Source organism: Syzygium oleosum, unplaced genomic scaffold (genome assembly GCF_021117445.2).
Source record: "Syzygium oleosum isolate NSW1041296 unplaced genomic scaffold, Sole_v2.1 Sole_v2.37, whole genome shotgun sequence".
NCBI classification, from domain to species: domain Eukaryota; kingdom Viridiplantae; phylum Streptophyta; class Magnoliopsida; order Myrtales; family Myrtaceae; genus Syzygium; species Syzygium oleosum.
The window spans coordinates 1,720,382-1,742,111 of NW_026607521.1; the positions used below are offsets into that span (position 1 = coordinate 1,720,382).

Sequence of the window (21,730 nt, forward strand, 5' to 3'; positions counted from 1 at the left end):
GATGTAATTTCCCGTGAGACCTCTTTCCCTCGTTGAAGATGAAGTGTAAGTTGGTGTAGGAGAAGTGCTTATAGTTATTCCATTGTTGAATTTCGTTTGGTGTGCATGGTAAGTGCGCTTAATATGTATGAAACTTGCGAGAGAGCCAAAAAAACATTGAGAACCATCATCTAAGAGAATTTGAGAGTGAGAAAATTCGTTTCTTCATATTGATTCTTGTGCATTCGAGATTAACTTAGAATTAAAAAGGGATAATGATATAAATGATCCATGATTTTTTGCCCAGTATGCAATATAGTCTATGAATTTTTAATTTGTTCAATGTGGTCCCTAAATTTTACTCTAATGTGCAATGTGATTCATGAACTTTTAATTTATTCAGTATGGTTTATGAACTTTTGATATGTATTCAATTTAGTCTATAAACTATATAAAAATATTTATTTCAAAGTTAGGAATAACATTAAATATTTTCATATAATTGAACATGTATCAAAATTTCAGGAATCACATTGAACAATCTAAAAGATTAGAGATGACATTGCACATTGAGCTAAAGTTTAGAGACCACATTGAACAAATTAAAAGTTCAGAGATCATTTGTATCATTTTTCCAATTAAAAAACACTTGTGAATGAGTATGACTAACCGCTTTGGAGTTTAGTATGGAAATGGGATGGGCCACAAATAATCAAAAGCTTCTTGTGGTTGATCTCTCATCAGTGCATGCTCACTAATGATGAAAGATTTTGATGTAGATTCACAGCGGACTCTTGCTGCACTATGTGCCCACACTATTCGAAGACAATTATGCATGTTCTCAGAGATTGTAAATATGCAAAGGCAGTTTGGCAGGAGATTCTACCTGCTAGTTTCTGGGCAAGTTCTTCACCCAAGATCTACTCCCATGGTTGATGTTGAACCTATATGGTTCATCAACTAGGGTTCAGGATAACTGGTCACCTATTTTTACAGTTGCTTGTTGGCATTTCTGGAACTAGAGGAATAAACGATTATTTGAGAAGGATTTTTGTCTCACCAACGAACCCTTGTGCATGATTCTAGGCCATATGAAAGATATCGCTTCAACGCTACTGGCAGAACATAGATTGTCACCTCAAAGGGAGAAAAGAGATAAGCTTGTGGGTTGGACTACCCCTCCGACTGGTTGGGTAAAGCTCAATTTCGACAGGGCGTCTAAAGGCAACCCAGGATTCGCCTCAGTAGGTGGGTTTTGATTAACGAATTAGGTAATTGGCTTGCTGGATTTGCTCAAACTGTGGGATTGTGCTCTTTGCTCAAAGCAAAACTATAGGGTATCCTTTTGGGTCTTAAAATGGCAATTTCTTTGGGCATACCTAAACTTATTGTGGAGGTGGACTCGAAAGTCGCCATTTCACTGCTTCAGAGATCATCTCCTGCTCTCAACTTTGGCGACACGCTCATTTCTTAGATTCAGAAACTTTTAAGGTGTTTCCAGCATGTTAAAATGCTACATAATTTTAGGGAAAGTAACTCATGTGCTGACTGGTTAGCAAATTGAGTCATTGATTCTTGTGATGCGAATGACATCTTAGTGCTGGACACCACTGAGAAGTTTGATTCCTCTATTGATAGGAGATGAGGTTGGTTTGAGTTTCGTTAGACGAGTGCTGTTGTAAAGCCCATTTCAATACCAAAAAAAAAAAAGAAAAAGCTAGTGTAATCTCATTTTTGCTGATTATAATAGCATATCTCGTCAATTTATTCTCTTGGCTTAGGCATGCTACCGAGCCACGTAAATTAAGTATGTTCGACTTTTTATTTTATATTTATTTTTTTTTTTTGCACTCTTTTTGTTTATTTATGTTCCCACGTTAGCCTGTCAGTTTGGTATTTCAAACCAGTTTTATTTATATCCGATGACAGGGTACATAAAGACGCATTTACATCGAAATCTCAGAGACACATTTACACTCAAATGTCCTTTGCACCATCACCAAACCAAAGAAACCGCTCTATGTTCCCGCATGACAGAACGGCAGGGCAAAGACAAAAGGAAAACAACTCCTTTCCAAAGCACGAGGCAAAAAGAGACTATGCCGATGAAGAAGAACAGAAAGCTAACTCATTCGCGAGAAACCACGACCACTTGTTTCCCGACATTGCGACTGGAGAACAGCCCGACAAGAGCAGCCGGACCATTCTCGAGCCCTTCGGCGATGTCTTCCACGTACACAATCTTCCCCTCTTTGATCTGAGGCAACACCGTCTCCAGGAACTTCGGATAGAGATGATAATAATCGGACACTATGAAACCTTCCATTCGAGCCCGCTTCAGGATAAGGCTCATCAAATTGTGTACACCTTCAGGCTGCTCGAGGTTGTACTGTGAGATCATTCCACAAATTGCAATTCGGCCATTAAGTTTCATGTTGAGCAGCACTGCATCAAGCATCTTTCCGCCGACATTTTCAAAGTAGATATCGATACCTTTAGGGAAGCATCTAAACATTTATGGCAGAAAAAGTTAACTCGTGTTGTCTCCAGGAGCAGGTACATTTTTTGTATCGTGTATAGCAGTCATTTATTTGCTCAATCATCCTTAAGATACACATGGCTCACCTTTTCAGTGCTGCATCCAGATCCGGTTCCTCCTTGTAGTTGAAAGCATTATCAAAACCAAACTTGTTCTTCAGCAAATCAACCTTTTTTGCAAAAATAACAGCACGAGAAGACTTTAATTAAGATTAACCTTGGAAGAGACTGATAAGACTGTATTTTTAACATTTATGTTGAGCGAAATGATGAGGGTACACATTCAAAACTGCATCACTCTCTTGAGCATTCTCAAATTTGAGAAATGCAGCACTCATCATACCTCAAGTGCATCTTTTAGATCTAATTCTATGTACTAGACGCCTATTTAAGCCATTAAGTTTTGTAAGAACATGGACATGCACTCTATTTCAAACACTTGTCTAGTAACTCTAGTATGAAACAAAAGTGAAACCAAATATATTGGTGAACCATTGACATTTGCCCAATTACCTGCTTCTTTCTACATGAAAGAGACGGAGGGGCCAGCGTACTTGTGCTTAAACAATTACTATTCAAGGAAAGACTCGACAAATGTGAGATAATCACCTTCTCTTTGCTACCAGCGCTGCCAACAACATAACAACCCAACAACTTTGCAAACTGGCCAACAAGCTGACCAACGGCTCCCGATGCTGCCGATATGAAAACAGTCTCTCCTTTCTTAGGAGAGCATACCTCGAAAAACCCGGCATAAGCCGTCATGCCTGGCATACCTGAAAGTTTAAATTTGTAGAAATTAGACGAGTCACAAGATTTGCTGAAGCATAAGAGGAGTGTTATGCTATGGCAACATCCCAAATGATCCGATTATTGTCCATAGGTGAAGCCCGTGAGAAATGTATTGACTCCTCAAGGAAAGCTACTATTTCATTGAGAAATAATCGATTTACACACTTCTTTCAATGCGTAAAGACAGTTTGCAGGGCTCTAACTTTAGACAATGCAACAAGGGCATATGGTTCATCAACAAGGAAGATCCCTACAAGAAAAATACAAAGGAAGCACACTCTTTTCTTGCATAGCCGGAGGCTATCCAAACTTGAATGATACAGGACAGAGTATCTTAACAATCGAACTGCCCTTATTCATTAACATTGAAAGATATATTACATTTGATGAATAAAGAGCATACATTTAACATTAGATGATAAAAGAGCATACCGAAAAGGCCGGTATAGTAAGACAGAGGAACATCGGTGTGTTCAATCTTAAAGCAAGTCTCTGGTACAGTAATTAGACTATACTCCTCCCATCCAGTGATGCCCCAAACCAAGTTGCCTTTCTGGAAATTTGGATGACCAGATTCCAAAACTCTAGCTACTCCATATCCAGCAATAGGCTGCATCAATGTGTTAAATACTTCCGAATATAAGTGGAAACACATTTAGCAAACACAAATAGACATTGAACTCCCAAGAAGGATGATTGGAAATCAAAAGAATTTCATAATCAAATACGCTGCAATAACCAGAAACCCTTTCAATTTAAAAGTTTGCAGCTCCAGTCATATTGAAGTAAGCTAAGTCAAATGCAGCTCCCTAAACACTTAATATAACTTCTAACAAACCTAGAAGAAGAGCAGCATAATTTTAACATCTCAGCAGGAATAGAAGTGAAATTCACGGCAATACATTAGAATCCGAAGCAATATGCTAAAGGATGGAAACAAAACTCTGCTTATTCCAGAGCCGTGTTTATTTTATCTTTTAATGAATACATCTCATCGTCCTATTTCACGTGCAAGCTATCTGTCACCATTCATCATGCTGACACATAGATGGAAGGGTTAAGCAACTCACATCGTTTAACACCGTGATTTATGTGGCTGTGCAAACGAAAGACATGTGAAACTCTATGCCAAATAGCATAAGTGAGGTTCTTTCGACACGCTAAGCTCTTTAATCCATATTCTGAATTTTTGGGCGACATCGCAAACCATTTCTACAATTTCAAAGGCACCACCAATTGGATCGCACTTACAGAGATAAAAAAGATTTAGCCATGATAGGCAGAATGAACAGAAATAGAGCACAGAGTCGCTACAATCATATTGAACAGCACAATTTGACATAATCACCAGCAGAGACACCACAACTTTCTCCTGAAACAAAATAATCAATCCCCAGAGCAAAGTGGTCAAAATAAAAAAAAGGACAAAAAATCAACACAATATCATACTCAACAAAACCCACATCATCCGACATTCGGAGCTCATTTTGTTCAGCACCTCCCCCAGTTTCAACAACGAGGAAGACCGGCTTACGCCGAGTGGATGACCCATTTTTCTTTTTCGATAGTCTGTTTTGGAAAAGAAAAGAATTTGACACGAAAAGACTTAGGCTTGCTCACCGAACCAGGTTCGAAGGAATCGCGGTAACCGGGGATATAGAGCTTCCTCATGCGAATCCTCATGTAAGGATCGCAGGACAAGTAGAGATTTTTCACGAGAACGCCACTGGAGCCCTCCGGGACTCGCAATTCCACGGTGGATTCGCGCACCTCCATGTCCGTCTCCTCGGGGGAACCACTCACGTAGCCCCTGAATATCACTTGCTTGTTCCTCACTCCCTCGCCATCCCCACCAGCCATCGCTCTCCGCCACTCCTTTTGGACGAAACGCGTAACACCCAGAAGAGAGAAAGACGAGCAGGTGTTGTGGTGTGCGAATGGCGTACCGTTCTTATGGACTGAGCCGAGAACGCGGGTGCAGAGGCCTTGAATGGCGAGACAAAAGAGGACCCTTTTTTTTCTGCTTTGTGTCTGTCCGAGTACGTGGGAAGAGTTGACGGGTGACGATGACGATGACTATAGCGATGTGTGGAGGAAGACGACAACGTTTTGGCGTATTCCAGAGCGATCCCGTTGTTAACAACGCCGCTCTTCTTGCTGTATGGAGGCTCTGCTTTTGTCGCCGGGTCGAGCATGGCAGAGAGAATGAACACGGAGACGACCCAGAATGGTGTGAAAGTACACTTTCGCATAACGATTCATGTCCAGAGGAAATGGGAATGATTTCTTCTGTTTTATAGGCAGAAGGACATTATGGGAAGAGAGAAGGACAAAGGTCAAAGCGAAAGATTCATGCAGAAGACGAAAAACATTGGAGGCTAGCGACGTGGGGAGTAGTGGGGTGGTGATTAATAATTGGTCATAGAGACGGTCTTCAAGTGCCGGTGTAATTGGGCCGAGCCGAGTCATACATTCGGTGCTCAAACTCTACTCGAGCTCGCTTGAGTATTGATATTTATGTTTGAACTCGACTCGATTAGAGATTGAAAATACAAATACTCGAGCTCAACTCAATTACCATTAACTCATGAATAAAATCGAGATCGAGCTCAAGCTCAAATTTAAGCTCTCATACTATGTAATTTTCACAGGTCTATTTTTACAATTATTTCTTATGCTTGTCATAATCAAGGTTGTTTCCATATCATGACTCTCTCATAATGTATTGCAGCAATGCACCATGACTAGGGGTGAGCACGGTTCCAGGGTAGAACTGAGAACTGAAGAAGTGAACCGGCGGGTTCGGTTCGGTTCCCGGTTCCAAGGTGGAAGGTTCCGGTTCCCGGTTCTAATATTTTAGGAACCGCCAGTTCCGGTTCCGGTTCCCGGTTCCTATAGGAACCGGACCTGGACCCGGACCCGGAATCGGAACCGGAAGCAAGAACCCTAACTTTCTTTTTCTTCCCAAATTTCCCCACGCTCTGTCGCTCCTCCATTGCGCTCTCTCTCCCACTCCCGACACCCACGACTCGACGAGACCCTCTCGCCTCTCCTCGCATTGCTTACCACAGCGGAGAAGAGAGGAGACGCCGTCGATGGCGCCATCATCGTCTTCGTCTCTTTGCCTTCCATCGCCTTCTCTCTCGGTCCAACCCCGAAACCGCCGTTCCTTTCGCTCGCCCCCTGCTTCGCAGTTCCCCGGATGCGGACCGTCCGTTCGTCCTCACCGCCTCTCTTCTTCTTCTTCTTCTTCTTCTTCTTCTTCTTCTTCCGAGCTTTTGAGGATGGTGAGGCTCAGATTCTCTTCGCAGAGGCCATCGGCCGACGAGAGTGCGCTCGAACTCGAAGGGGGGCGGCTATTCTCGAATCTCAACCGGGAACCTGGTACGGTATCCTCCGACCTCGCGCGGCTCTCGCGTTTCTTAGTGGCTGCGTTGTCCGATGTTGCTTTTTACTAGTGTGACGGCGTTCGTGTTCTTGTTTTGCTGTTTTTAGGAAGTTTGTCCAGTGCGGTTTTTCTGGTGGCAGGCCCTACGGTAAGGATTCGATTACCAATTTGTGTGCGATTTCTGCAGTGACTGGCCTAAGTTAGCGTCACATTGCGTGCAGAGTGAATTTCGTACGTAGGTTATGTTCAATTTTGTCTGGATCACAGACTCTCTGATAATCTGATCTCTTACTGCCCGGTCCAAATTCTGGGCATGACAAATTGCTTGTTAAGTCTGGTCGTATTTGTCAAGGAATTCTAGCGGCTCATTTTTGCTGCGATGTTCGCTTTGATGATTCGAAGTTTGATACGTAGGAGCTGGGATTGTTGCCATACCTGCCGTGACACGAGAATCTGGATTTATAGCTTCCGCAGTTACCTGTGTTTTTTGTTGGATCTTCATGGTAATTATTTGTGTGATACTTTGTAAACATATTCACCTTGTGAATTTTTCTTTTTCTTCTTTTATGAACCATTGTCAATTCATCATTGACAACAAGCTAGTCAAATTATCACTCACGGCCGCAATTCTTGGGTGTTGAAACATTGCAGGTTGCAACAGGGCTGCTCATTGCTGAAGTCAATGTGAACACAATCTGTGAACTGGGTTCTGGTGGTGTATCGCTGGTAATCCGCTCTTGAGTAACCACTTGCACATCCAAAAAAGCTTTTATTTGACGCAATTTCTTGTGATTATCCCAAACCCAGCAAGAAGTTTGAAATTGGATCGATCTATGACATTTAATGTCAACATACTTTATTGCAGCATTCAGAACATTGATCTGCTTTATTTACTTTTATACAAATTACAATTAACTTTATGCAAAAAAACTTTCAGGTATCAATAGCCATGAGAACTATAGGGAAGTTTGGAGTGCAAGTCGCTTGGTAAAGAATTTCTTTGGCTACTCTTTCGGTGAGAGTGATGTCTTATTATGATTTCACTTTGAGTTATGTCTTAGCAAGTGAAGTCAATGTATTTTAGATGATCTTGGTATACAAAGTGTTTGATACTAACATAAAATCCGCCTGCCATTGTTAGTTGTCTCTGTATTAATAAAACAGTACCACAACAAAATGGTTATGGGCCAGGAAGGATTTCTTTTATTGGTCTTTGTAAACGTTTTATGTATGTGGCACTATTCATGTTTTTGTAATGAGCTCAGATAGGGGATTATCTATTGGGCCATCACACCATTCCATTATGTTGTTTTAGGAGGTTTATTTCTAATAATGCTACTATTGTTTTTAAAACGTTATCATCACTAGCTTGTAAACTCGACTGGGTACAAACCCTGAAATAAGAGGGCATCAAGTGATGATAGACCATGTGATTTTAGCATTCTTAGAAACATGTATTTAAATATATACATGACTTTATTATATTGCTTTTCTGATTTTTACATTCATTCTCGCAGTTGGCCGTACATTTTCATTTATTATGCCCTCCTCGTTGCTTATGTGGCTCGTTCTTCAGATATTTTAACAAATTCCCTCGACATTCCGCTGTATGGATCATCACTCTAGCTTTTCTCCTCCTGGTTTTCATGCTAAATTTTTTCTTGAGATGCATAGTTCCTTACTAGTATTTATGAGGCACATTTTTGAAGTGCATTTTGTACTTTCGTAGGTGTTGATGGGCAGCATTATGGTTGCAGATGGGACTGCGCTACCCTGTTCTCACTGGTAATGGGGGGAATCTGCTATTTTGGCAGGTTGGTGTAGCTTTATGATTTAATTTCTTCAAGTAACTTGTCTGTTGGCCAGACATGATAATCTGGAATGCTTAACATTGATGTTAACTATAAGAAGGTCCCTCCTGTTCAAACTGATCTTTGGATGGAAGATACCAAAAAAAAAGACTTGTTCATCATCAAGTCCACTGACAAGCATATGTTATTTCTTGTTATCTTAGCCATATGATCATGCCTGCATAGCCTGAAAAGAATGCTTGATTTACAGACAAATCTCGACTTTGTTCATTACCAGTCTCCTTTGCGATATGTGCATGCGTTTTAATTGCTTCCATGTACTCTAGTTGGCTCATTTTATCTGCCAAATGATAGACCTACCTTGACATCGCCTAAAATTATATGGTCTCACTTAAGATCCAAGTCAGTTGCACTTTATAAGTGTTTGTGTGGTTTGTCATTACTGGGTAGATTTTAGAGAGATTATGGAGAATTTTCTATATAAACATTGTAGCCACCGCTTGGATGAATGAAGTGACTCTAATCATGCATTGGAATTAAAGTCATGTGTTGCATCCCAACAATTACTATTTGTATGTTCTATCCCCTTTCTATTAAGCGAAATGTTGCTTTCCAATAACTAGTAATTGTGCGTTTATTTTCGTTTTGTTTAACTAAAAACGAAATTAAAAAAAAGAACCTGTTAGAACCTGGAACCGACCCTAGAACCTGTGACAGGGTAGGTTCCAGGTTCCACGTTTCGACGGGTAGGTTCCAGGTTCCTCATTTTGAGAAACCTGTACCCGAGGGTAGGTTCCAAGTTCCAGGCGGAACCTACCCGAAACCTGGAACCGCTCACCCCTAACCATGACCATTGATTTTCAAGTGTTTGTGTGGTACTACACTTTCTGCGGAAGTTTTCACAAAAAATCGAACCTTAGCAACGACGAGATGCAAAGAAAACCCTGGGATCAATAAGCGGGTCCCGGTGAGTCTGGGCTAAGGTTTCATGATGTTCCTGTTCTCATTGGTTCAGCCTAAACAGAGAGCTCTTCAAAATACTTACGAAACACTGGTGCCTGATTAGCCCAACGCACACGAGAGTTCATAACTTAGTGTTGGCATAATGAATTGGGTAAATTGTTCTTTTTAGGGAAAATTTCATTTTGGTATCCAAAGTTGGGCCTTTTCTCAAATTGGTACCCAAAGTATCCATTCAGTCTCAATTTGGTGCCTGAGTTCGCCGGCCGGTCAAATGCTCACCGGCCGGCACCGGAACAGTATTTTTTTTTTTACTTTTTAATTTTTTTTCTTTTTTCCTTTTTCTGTTTTTTTTCTTTTCCTTTTCCGTTTCTTTTTTTTTTTTTTCCTTCTTCCCTCCGCCGCCCATAGCCGTGGCCGGCAGATGTCGCCGGCGTCGGGCGAGGGCCGCCCTCGCTTGGGGGGGCGAGGGCCGACCCTCGCCGGATCTGGCGAGGGTTGCCCTCGCCGGATCTGGCGAGGGTTGCCCTCGCCGGCGACCTCCGCCAAGCTGCCGTCCATCGTCACCCTCCTCAAGTCCCGCAAGAACTCCGCCCACATCCACCGGTGCACGCCCGGATCATCGTCATGGGGCTCGAGCGGGACCGGTTCGTGGCTTCCCACTTGTCTGCCTCTCCTACTTCCTCTCTTCTCTCGCCCATCGCTCTCGCTTCTTGAGTGCATCCTCGACCCTCGCCAGGGTCGGCCCTCGCCCAACGCAGGCGAGGGCCGACACCGGCGACCTCCGCCGGCCACAGCTATAGCAGCGGAAGGAAGAAGGAAAAAAAAAAGAAAAGGAAAAGGAAAAGAAAAAATACAGAAAAAGGAAAAAAGAAAAAAAATAAAAAAGTAAAAAATAATCTGTTCCAGGTGAGCCGAACGATAAATTTCTTCTTAGAAATTTGGTGAGCATTTGATCGGCCGCCACAACTCAGTACCACAATTGAGACCGAATGGGCACTTTGGGTATTAATTTGAGACTATGTCCACTTTGGGTACCAAATTGAGAAAAGGCCCCCACTTTGGGTACCAAAATGAAATTTTCCCTTCTTTTTATGTCCTCGAGCCGTGATTAGAAAATATTAAATTTTCAATTGGTTGCGTCCGAACGGATCTAACTAGGCCTAGCCAAGCCAAACCGAAAAATGAGCAATTTAATTAGACATGACCATTGTGCGGTTCAGGCCTACTAGGCCCAAAGGGCTACATTCATTGTGCGGTTCAGGCCTACTAGGCCCGAAGGGCTACATTGGACCATCTGGTTCATGATCACCTCTACAACTAAGTTACGATGAGCTATCTTCGTTTCTGGTCCACGCGATCTGTCGAACATTTTTGCCCCTTTGCCTCTCTTCCCTAGATAAATTCTCTGTCACAGTTCTCTTTCTTTCCTTCTTTATTCCTCGTTTGCTGATTTAAGCAACGGCAAGTCCTCCTGAATCCAAGTCTCCGAGGCTTCCTTTGCTTAGGGCGCATGGTTTGACCCAGTCCACAAGTGGTTCAAGCCAGCCCAAGGGAGCTTGGGAAAGACTCTGCATCATCAGTGTTCATAATCAGTCTTTATTCCACGTCATGGCAAGTGCATATTATTGTATAAGTCAATCTAAACACAATCCTGTCGGTTAATTTATTCATAACAAACAATCCAAAGACGACTTGCTTATTATAGCTAACTTGACAGTTGACACCACCTCACATTAATTTGGTATGAGAAGTAGGAAGCCTTAGAATGCACGATGGACAGGTAAAATATCGAAGCAGAAGTTTGAGTGCTGAAGCAGAGGAATAGTACAAGCAGAGATTCCAGATCGGTTACTCATGTAAAGGCGAGAACGAGATGTCTATTACCAAACCCGGGAAATAAGTACACCAGATGGTCCACTCTGAGAGTATCTCCCCTCAGTTGTCCCGCTCCATGTACCTGATTTGCGTTTCTCATGTCGGTTCGGTACTCTTCTTGTGGGGGAAGTAATTGAGAATGCTTTGTGAAAATGCAGTGTCATTTGAACCTCTAATTGGCCACGAACTGTGTAGCGCCTATATTTCTCAACTGGAGTTACATAGGAAGATAGAGTGGTTGGCCTCAGGACTCAACCTCGCACACTTCTAATCACTGATACCGCCTAGCTTATCGTTTGAAGAATCTCATATTAGCTATTCCGGATACAGAATGGTATGGAAAATGCCATTACATTGATTTGAAATTCGAGAGGGTGGTGCTTGTGCTTGTGTTTCGACGTCAGCACGTGACCTCTTGGTGGAACTTACGCAGATGCTCGAAAGCAGATGTCTCCGAATTCAGATCTCTTCTTCAAGGATGCAGAATGTAACTCTGGGCATGCTAAACAGACTCAAGCTTACTGAATGTTTGGATTGCCACCACGGTTGATTTGGCGGGCTAGTTTAGCTGTATGTCCAAATTCAGGGTTCGAATATGTTTCGGTGATCACTAAAGTTCTTCCCTTAACGAGTTACAGGCGGATATCGTCAATGCACATTCATCCCTGCGGGCTAGTTTAGCTGTATGTCCAAATTCAGGGTTTGAATATGTTACGGGGATCACTAAAGTTCTTCCCTTAACGAGTTACAGGAGGACATCGTCAATGCACATTCATCCGTGCATGTGCACACGCTCGGAGAGGAAAAAACTGCTGTTTGGTACATCTGAAGCCAGTTTTATTTATAGGTAATATGGCCCGGAACAAGGAGACGCATTCACAATCGACATCCTAGAGAAGCCTTGCATACAATACCCAACAAAACAGAATATACAATTTTAAGTGACTCATTCTCGAGAAACCACAATCACCTGTTTCCCGACATTCTGACCTGAAAACAACCCTACCAGAGCTGCGGGGCCGTTTTCGAGCCCCTCAACGATGTCCTCCGTGTATATGATCTTTCCTTGTTTGACGTAAGGCAAGACCGTCTCGAGGAACTTTGGGTAGAGATGGTAGTAGCTGGACACCAGGAAGCCTTCCATCCGGACCTGTTTCAGGACGAGATTCATCAGGTTGTGTATGCCCTCAGGCTGGTCGAGGTTGTACTGCGAGGTCATCCCGCACGCGGCGATTCGGCCGTGGCTCTTCATGTTGAGCAGCACTGCGTCCAGCATCTTTCCCCCTACATTTTCGAAGTAGATATCGATCCCGTCGGGGAAATATCTAAAGATGAAACACCGAAAAGTTGACGATAAATTAGTATATCAAATACACGTTTGTGCATCATTCAGAATATATCATTTAACTCATATGCAAATAATGACCTTTTCAGTGCTGCATCAAGGTCCGCTTCTTCCTTGTAGTTGAAAGCTTCATCGAACCCCAATTTGTTCTTGAGCAAATCAACCTGTTTCGTGTAATATAATGCAGAGAAAAATTTAAACAGAATTGAATCAAGAGACCGGCTAACAAGATTGCACGGTAGGACTCATGTTATGATGTGCAAATGATTTACCTTCTCTTGGCTACCGGCACTGCCTACGACGTAACAACCGAGCAATTTCGCAAACTGCCCGACGAGCTGACCTACTCCTCCTGCAGCTGTTGATATGTAAACAGACTCTCCTTTCTTAGGAGAGCACAGCTCAAAAAAGCCGACATAAGCAGACAAACCTGGCATGCCTGCGGAATCGATAAAAGTTGGATATTACATGACAAGCAAAAGGACGGTGAAGAGAGAGTTGGAGGACCGATATGTGAAGAACAAACTCAGATAGGTTTATTGGCCTTAGTCATAAACTAGCATTGAGAACGAAACCACATGAGCTGAGCAATAACATACCGAGCAGGCCATTGTAGTAGGAGAGAGGAACGTCGGTGTGCTCGATCTTGAAGAAAGTCTCCGATGAAGCAATTAGACTGTACTCCTCCCATCCGGTGATCCCCCAAACCAGGTCGCCTTTCTTGAACTTCGGATTCGCAGAGTCCACAACTCGGGCCACTCCAAATCCAGTGATTGGCTACATTCAACGCGCCAATACAACTTCAGAATCAAATTAAGCACAAACACACAATTGCGATTATTGCTACGACACAGAACATCATTATTCGTACTTACAGAACCGGGGCGAATGGTGTCCATGAGGTGGCGGGTTTTGGGTTCGCAAGAGAGGTACAAGTTCTTCACCCACATGGCGCCCGATGAACCATCTTCCACCATCAACTTCACCGAGCCATCTCTCACTTCCATGTCCACCTCCTTCGGGAAACCTCGCACATGCTCCCTCAATATCACCTGCCTGTTCCTCACGATCACTTCACACGAAGCTGTACTGTTCTTCTCCATTCTGTCTCTCTATCTCAATCTTGTTTTCCCAAAGTTCAACTCTGCAAAACAATGTCTCTTTCTCTTGGCCTTCTTTCTAAATTTTTGGTTGCCTCTTGTTTACCTTTCGTGCGTGTATTTATAGGGATGAATGAAGCAGCCGCATGTTTACGTCAGCGCTTGAGTAATAATGGGTGAATGAGTTCATCGTTACGTGGATAACATCAGAGTACAAATCGAATGGCAGCTTAAAAAATTTGGTCAAAACTCAGATTAATTGTTTCGAAAAGTAATGAATGGCAGCTTCCACATGAAAACAAAATCGTACACTTCAACACCATAGTTGATTCGACTGTAGATGATTGATTAAACAGTGCTAATTTTTAACGTAATCGCGTGCGTATGTGCTGCTGGGACTGGAACTTTACATCACATAACGTAATATTAAGAGTTACCAAAAAATAACCTAACAAAATAGTTTTCAACAGCTAGAAGACTAGTTTACCCCAAAAATTTAATTTTCGGAGGTGGATTTTTGTTGGTCCTTGCCCAAAAATAAGGATTTCTTTTCGTGCCGTTACATTTAAATTAATGTTGGAAAGAGTCAAAAACACTATATGTACAAAAAAATGACTAGTAACTTTTTTTCCAGATAGACTGTTGGTGATTTATCAATACTTTTTTGCAATCACTAATCTTTTCTTATAGTTGCAAATTAGCAATTTTGTGCTAGCTTACCAATTTTTATTCACTTAACTTACTAATGTTTCAAGTTTACTTTATTTTTATACGAAATCAACTATATCAATTTTGGTGTCTTATCAACTTTTGTCAAATTAAGCTATCAACTTTTTTTGAGTCACAAACTATCATTTTTGAGTTAATTATTGGCATTTAGTTAATTTTTTTTATATATCATGAAAGTTTATTTGCCTTATTTAGCAACTCTTTACATTTACTATATCTTTTTACAAATTATCAACCCAAATTAGCGTGGCTCGCTAATTTTTCCTATTAAATTATTACATAGTATGAGATCATCAACTCTCATTCGAGTTACTCATTGACATTTACTTGGTTTTTTATTTTCTTTTGATTTGTCAACTTTTCCTATGTTTACAAACTCGCTTTTGCATTTCTTAGCTAGACCTGAAACGGCACGTATCCGGAGGACTCCTTCGAACGCAATTTTGCAGAACAATCGCACAAAATGATGAAGTGAATATGCGTAGAGTGCGTCAGGAAAAATGAATGCCACGAAGTGATGATTATTCCGAACTAAACTGTTCGGTCTTATTCAAGTGGCGAAAAATGAAGAGTTGCGAGTTTTCGTGAACAGTAGCGAAGATTCACTTGAACCGGTTCGGTTCGTGAACAGTCGCGAAGGGCTTCGGTTTTCCGTTCGGGCGAACCGAACCTCACGAACAGACATGTTTGTTTGTCCAAAAAATAAATAAATAAATTCTAAACAACGTGTCTGTTTGAAAAAAATAAAAAACTAATAGAGAGTGGACTCGGAACCGAGCCGGCCGGACGGCGGCGGCGGCGGCGCATGCACTGACCTAGCTTGACGTAGGTCCTCTCTCTTCCACAAAAGTGGGGTACCCCTTGGGGCCCAAACCCATTTGTGAGGCTCAACTATTTGAACCCATCTCCCATCTCTCTTCTACCCTATGTGGGACACTTTCATCCACACACTTCTCATTCAATTCTATGGGATTTTGGTGCCAAAATCCCAACAGTATATATGGAAGGCTGGAAGTACCTTCATCTTCAAAGACACCACACCAGATGCTGCCTCAGTTGCTGATATTTCGATGTCCCTTTGTGCCACTTTTCTGACTCAAACTCGATGAAGTGATCCTCCTGCTGCATGGCGTCCTTCGATGATGAGCTCGATCAAAGTGAATTTCCATGCTGCATTTCGTGGAGATATTCAGCCAGGCGCCGCGGCAATCATCTGCAGAGACCGGAGAGGTGTTCTAATCAATGGAAAAAAATTGTCAACTACTCTTCACCGTTACAAGCAGAAACTTGCGCTTTATTTGAAACCCTCGATTTTCTTGGTGGCACAAAGCAAACTAACCTCTTTCCTCGAGTCAGATAACTCTACCCTAGACAAGTGCATCCTCAAAGACAACCGCAGTTTCCTGGGAGATGAGGAATATTGTAAGAGATTGTAAAGATTTCTTGGATGAATTTCAGAGATTAACCCTAGCCCATGCCCCAAGGATTGGGTGGTTAAGCAGTCTTTTATCAGCCCGCTGTTCCTCTTAAAGAGTTGATGTGATACTGCTTGTGTACTATAATGAAATCACGAGAGTACGGCCACTCTTTTGATAAAAAAGCAAGGTTAATTTTATGAGCAAGGTTTATTTTATTTTCAATCTATGTTTCTTTTGTTATTAATGACTATTATGAAACTTTAAATTGATGTCTAGGTTTTATGCTAATTGCTTATTATATGCGAATATAGTCGTGTTCGAATTTAACCGAAACTAACACAAAATGGGTCTTATCAAATTACTTACCACCAAATTTACATTACATGTTCAATTTAATTTAGTCTATTTCTATGACATGCTAGTGAAATAGTGTTATTAACAATAGTGAGCATATAAATTGACCTTGATCTTTAGCCCGTAAATTGGACAGGTGTAGAGATTTAGATAGCTAAATGTCTTTTATCCTAACGAATTGCAAGTAGCCGTCCTTCAGTGTTGATTTGTTTTTATTGGACTAATTGAAGTATTTAATCAGCATCTGTTATGATTTATGCCTTGTGATACACGTAATTGAATAATTAAAGTATCCTATTATCTTTCGAGAGAGTCAATTACTTAAGCTGATAAAACAATGTAATCATAAGACTGATTAAACGATATTAATATCGGTAGTAGCAGAACTTCTCATAAATTCGTTGGTTTCTTCATAAGATCCTACTTATAACTATTTTTGGCTGGCAACATAATAGAGATTAAATAATTTTTCTTTTCATTTTCTTAAAATATAAATCTATGATCCGCTAATTATTTCATGTACCTTTACAGAATATTACGATCATAAACAGGCTCAGAGCAATGCGTGGAGATCCGACTAGTGTTCACCCGAACATCGCGGTCTTGTCTCGCAACTTCTCATGTCAAGTCATTCCCCATGCCCTTAGGTGCGTGCGACATGAAACGGGAACTTAAGGGTATTGTATGATACTCAGAAACAATATCATCCTCGTGATCGATAGTCACTATCTTGTGTAGTCCTCGTAATAATTCCGGGGTCATTTTCAACAGTATCTATTACTTAAACCCTTGTGTATTTCATCGATCAGTTGAATACGGCATACAATTAGTACAAAGCTAACATTGCAAGGCCAGGCTTCAGACCGGCCTTTTCATAATCAAGGTGGGAAACAGCCACAGGCTCAAGCAATATTCACAAGATACATGCAATCTATTACCACTATATATTTCTACTTCTCCACAGTACATATATTACAACACTCAGATTGATCATGTTCAATGTTTTGCACTATAAGCAACTGGAGGGTTGGACCAGGCCAAAGGCCAGCCCACCAGCATTAACACAGGAAGCTTGAGCCGGTCGTTGATCGTTCTTGTAGGTGAGCTTCACATCTTCTAATCTTATTCCTGTGCAAGGGTTCTTCGGACTGCAGTCGAATTTGACGGCCACTTCTGTCGCCGACGTCCCATGAATGTCGTGGTACGTCACGTCGCTAATTTTCACGCCCGAAAACTGTTTGGATGACATCAATGTTAGAAGCGGTAAGAATAGACAAACTGTATATATAAACCCCAAAAATGGACGCGGAAAAATGGAGAAAAGAAAAGCAAAATTATGCGTGGGCTCATTGCAATGAACTTCGGTTTAACGGAGCATTTGAGCTAGTCATTTTCGGGGTTTTGAATGACACTAGAACTGTGATCGGTGTAGTAAAATTGGTAAAAAATGAAAATCAATTGGTTGTTTCATTTTCTTACTGACGTAAATATAGATGGATTTACGGTGAGAATAACTTGCATGATCTCACTCTATGATGGTTTTGATGGTAGTTGCATGTCCTTTGGACTAATCTACTAGCTATTAAACGAGTTCTCGCAATGATTAAATCACGGTAGAACGAATCGATCTCGATTTAGCTATGATCTATTCAATCATGTTGTTTTCCCTAGGATCATTGCTAGGTCGCAGGCATTATTGTTCATAACGACGGTTACCCAAATATATATGTCATTATGAATCTAACCCAATACGACTTGTCCAAATCTAGGGTAATCCATGTCAACTTTCGAATTAATGAAGAAAAGACTCTTTAGACATTTATTACACGCGAACAACAAATTAATCGATCGATTGATTAATGTCCTCAACACATACCTGACCAGGACAATTTATACTGTTGGGGCAGTAATTCTGGTCGATGACGATCGGGTTTTTAACGTCGGACATGATGGCATGTTGGAAGAGGATGTTCTTGGCAAATCCGGTGCTGGGTCTGCCCCAAGATTTGATCCTCAGCCCGTTTTGTGTCCCTCCGAACACAACGTTCTTGACGGTCACGTTCTCAACCCCTGCCTCCTCAAGGTCCTTCCCTAGGCTCCCAATGCTGTGTACAATTCATGAACCAATATATTATATAAATTCCAAAATAAAATAAAATTAATTACCATCTTTTACTTAAACCACAACCTTTCTTGCATCAATTAATTACTTTTAGTGTTAAAGATCTTCAATTTTTTTCTAAATTGGGAGGACTCGAATGCTCAAAATGTAAGAAGATTCTAATTTGAAGTTATTTTGAGTAACGTGTTATTCATTCATGTTTTCTTTCTAAATATGATACGATATTTTGGTCTCGGCGAGAAAGTTAAAGCAAGATTCAAAATCCCTCAAACAGGCCTGACATTTTGGCCTCACCTTATGGTACATGTTACTTTCGTGAATGCTAAGTTAATTATCAAATTTAATATTCTCCAGTTGTGGTTTTTTCTGGGGTTTAGCGAGTATAATTACCTGATTCCGTGGCCTGGGCCGCACGCAACGTTTTCGATCCAGAGGTTTGTGGTGCCGGCGCCGACCGAGACGCAGTCATCGCCGGTTCCGATTCTCGAGTTCATGATCGTGATGCCGGAAGAAAATTGGATGTGAATGCCGTCCGTGTTCGGGCTGTCGCCGGAGGCGAAAACCTTCACTCCTTGCAGCCTCACGTTTTGGCATTCGTAGATGACAATATGAAACAGCTGACTGTTGAGCGACATCAGTTTGCTCACCGCAATGTTCCTTGAGTTGCTGAAGAGTATTGTCTAGAGAGTCGTTCGTGTGCATGCACCCAAAAACAAGTAATTAAGAATAAAAAATATCATTTGTTCGTGAAACAACCACAAAGTCAAGACGTAAGTTTCTCGAAAGAGAGCACATTTGATTGACAAGCAGGAAAAACCCTAATTGTGATGGTTATTTCTTAAAACCACTTGCTTGTTTATTATACTTTAGGCTAATTATTTTATCTATTTATCTTCGAAATAATGATTGGTCTAGGAGTTCATAAAATATTAAATATTTTGTAAAAGATTATGGATGTGTTCTTTGCTATGATTGGTATTGTGCAAGTTTGGAACGTATTAGAAAAGTATACTTGGACAAAATAACTCTAGCAACATTAGCATCATGGAGATCAATATAGACTAGGAGAAACTCATGTCAATATTATTGTGTGATTCAAATGAAATTACAAACGACTATAATAAAGACATATATATGTATGTACCGTGGCTCCAGTGGGGCAATTCTTGCCGGAGGCTTTGCAAGCCCACAGAGCGGCGCCTTGCCCTTCGAGGACCCCGCCGGAGATGGACATGCCGTCCACGTGTTGGAATAAGAGCCACGTCCAGGCATTCCCGAGCACGTTGTAATCTGCGGGAGCCGTGATGACCCCTTGGATCCGCCACCGGACGGCGTTGTTCTTGCACGGCCCGCTGAAGGTGGCCTCTCCCACTAGGAACCGCCCTGGCGGCACACTGATTGTGGCCGGCCTCTCGGAGCTGCAAGCGTTGAGCCACGCGCCCACGAAGGCCTGCGTCGAGTCTGTGATGCCGTCGGGCCTGGCCCCGAGAGAGATGACGTCGTACTCGGCCGTGGCCACGGCAATTGCGGCTGATTGCGAGCTGATGATGATGGCAATGTAGAACACCATGAAGAGAAGCGAGGCCACACCGAGAGTGCTATGGCTACTCATCGTTAATGCCATTTCCTCTTGGCCGCGAGAGAGAGAGAGAGAGAGAGATGTGAGGGAGTTGATGGCAGTTGGAAGAGAGGTGAGTAGTGGGAGTAGTGGGAGTAGAGAGGCGGTTAATTTGGGGGATTTATAGGAATTTGAATTGGATTTTAAGTGCATTTTTTTTTTGGACGAAGGATTTAAGTGCATTGAATTGCATGAAGTTGACGACTCAAGAAAGCTGCTCATCAATTGATTGAATCGGGAGGACTTTGCTATTGGTCCAAAAACGAAGAAATTAGAGGACTTTGCTAGCGTTTATGGTCCACAAGGACGTACCTGCGCCATCACTGTACTTCCGGGCACTTTAATCCTCTTTTTAGCTCCGATTAGGCTCTTTAATTTGTCAGTGAGCCCTCACGGTAATTATTTGATTAATTAGATGATAGAACACGGAATATGCCAAGCAATCGAGAATCGAGATCTAAGGTCGTACTAGCTAGTTTAGCTCCTTGTGCGAGATGCACAAATGATCGGCACGGTTGATTAATCGAACTACAGATACCGGATGAGATCTTTTCAGATAAATCGTTCAATATTTTTTTGTCAGAAAACCGTTCAATTTTTGAGCTTGCTAGAGTTACAATCGATCTCAGCACGTGACATTTTATGGACAACTCGATATGTTTGTGGATGTACTCGAATGAGCTACGTGTTTTTCTTTTGTCATTATATTTATCAGTTTATATTGAAATCTTGATAGAATATCGTTTGTTAGGTCTAGATTAATGGTATGGATATAGAATACTTTACAATTTCATGAAAAATATAATAAAAACCTTTCAATACTAATATGTACATGACATAGAAAAATTACCCCATAAAGTGCTCAATAAATTGATTTTGCTTTGCAAAGAGTGGAGGCGGTAGAGGTATATAATTAGTTGTTAGTCGAGGATATATTTTTGTGGATCAATAATCATTATTAATTCATATGGCAAACCCTGAAATATATATTGCACTAGCTAATTTCTCCTCCTCGCGTGAGACTTGTAACTCACATGAAAAGAAAATGGTTAGAACAATGCAAAACCTCAAATTGGTACATTTGTGACAAATTTACCCTTCGTAAATTTCCGTTAAATTTTACAGTCAAATTGCTGAATTGGATGACACGTAGCAAATTACGTGTATACTAGTTTTGGATTTTAGCCCTCTGTTTGTCAAGGGTTTACCAATTTGTGATTTTTCGTAATATTAATCCAATTTAACGGAGTGTAAATTTGTTACAAGCGTATCGATTTTGGGTTTTTGGTGATTAAAAAATTAGTTTGGAGTAAATTTATCACAGGTGTACCAGTTTAGAGCTTTTGATGATAAAAAGATTAGTTCGGGGTAAATTTATCACATGTGTACTAGTTTAGATGTTTTCATGATATTAACCCAAAAGAAAATAAAACCATCTCTTTTGGACACGTGTCCTAAAAGGGTAAAACGCGAACCATCACAATAGAAAAAAGAGGCCACGTGTTCAAATGGACATAACTTTCCTTTTCTTAAAAAAAAATTACTTTTCTCCAATTACGGATGATTTCCGAAATTAGGACATCAAGCGCATTCTCGTCCTTGTCATGATGGTTCGTTCACAGACGCACGTTTGATGAAACGTGAGATTATTCGAAGATGGGTCGTAGCAAAAGTCGGCACGTGAATTGACTCTTCGGG

The 21,730-nt window shown here is 41.3% G+C and overlaps 3 protein-coding genes and 1 long non-coding RNA gene across 5 annotated transcripts; 1 reads left to right on the top strand and 3 right to left on the bottom strand.

Annotated features, from left to right (window-relative positions):
* Positions 1-1,961: 1,961 nt before the first annotated feature.
* On the bottom strand, positions 1,962-5,414 carry LOC130135811 (2-alkenal reductase (NADP(+)-dependent)-like). Its single transcript, XM_056305587.1, has 5 exons — positions 4,930-5,414; positions 3,742-3,919; positions 3,127-3,293; positions 2,605-2,687; positions 1,962-2,486 (listed from the first exon to the last, which is right to left on the bottom strand). The coding sequence occupies exons 1-5, from the start codon at positions 5,167-5,169 to the stop codon at positions 2,108-2,110; spliced, it is 1,047 nt and encodes a 348-aa protein (XP_056161562.1). The 5' UTR covers positions 5,170-5,414; the 3' UTR covers positions 1,962-2,107.
* Positions 5,415-6,682: 1,268 nt separating this feature from the next.
* On the top strand, positions 6,683-9,087 carry LOC130135813 (uncharacterized). 2 transcript variants are annotated; one of them, XR_008815036.1, is made up of 5 exons: positions 6,683-7,200; positions 7,349-7,423; positions 7,635-7,712; positions 8,215-8,304; positions 8,427-9,087. It is a non-coding gene; the product is annotated as an uncharacterized LOC130135813 (long non-coding RNA). The 2 variants fall into 2 exon arrangements; XR_008815037.1 differs by having other exon boundaries at positions 8,455-9,087.
* A 3,074-nt stretch (positions 9,088-12,161) lies between these two features.
* Positions 12,162-13,997, bottom strand: LOC130135707 (2-alkenal reductase (NADP(+)-dependent)-like). The gene is made up of 5 exons (XM_056305320.1): positions 13,567-13,997; positions 13,291-13,468; positions 12,964-13,130; positions 12,773-12,855; positions 12,162-12,671 (listed from the first exon to the last, which is right to left on the bottom strand). The coding sequence occupies exons 1-5, from the start codon at positions 13,792-13,794 to the stop codon at positions 12,293-12,295; spliced, it is 1,035 nt and encodes a 344-aa protein (XP_056161295.1). The 5' UTR covers positions 13,795-13,997; the 3' UTR covers positions 12,162-12,292.
* A 3,072-nt stretch (positions 13,998-17,069) lies between these two features.
* Positions 17,070-20,250, bottom strand: LOC115664810 (polygalacturonase-like). The gene is made up of 4 exons (XM_030586700.2): positions 19,559-20,250; positions 18,805-19,094; positions 18,169-18,397; positions 17,070-17,526 (listed from the first exon to the last, which is right to left on the bottom strand). The coding sequence occupies exons 1-4, from the start codon at positions 20,213-20,215 to the stop codon at positions 17,302-17,304; spliced, it is 1,401 nt and encodes a 466-aa protein (XP_030442560.2). The 5' UTR covers positions 20,216-20,250; the 3' UTR covers positions 17,070-17,301.
* Between the last annotated feature and the right edge of the window lie 1,480 nt (positions 20,251-21,730).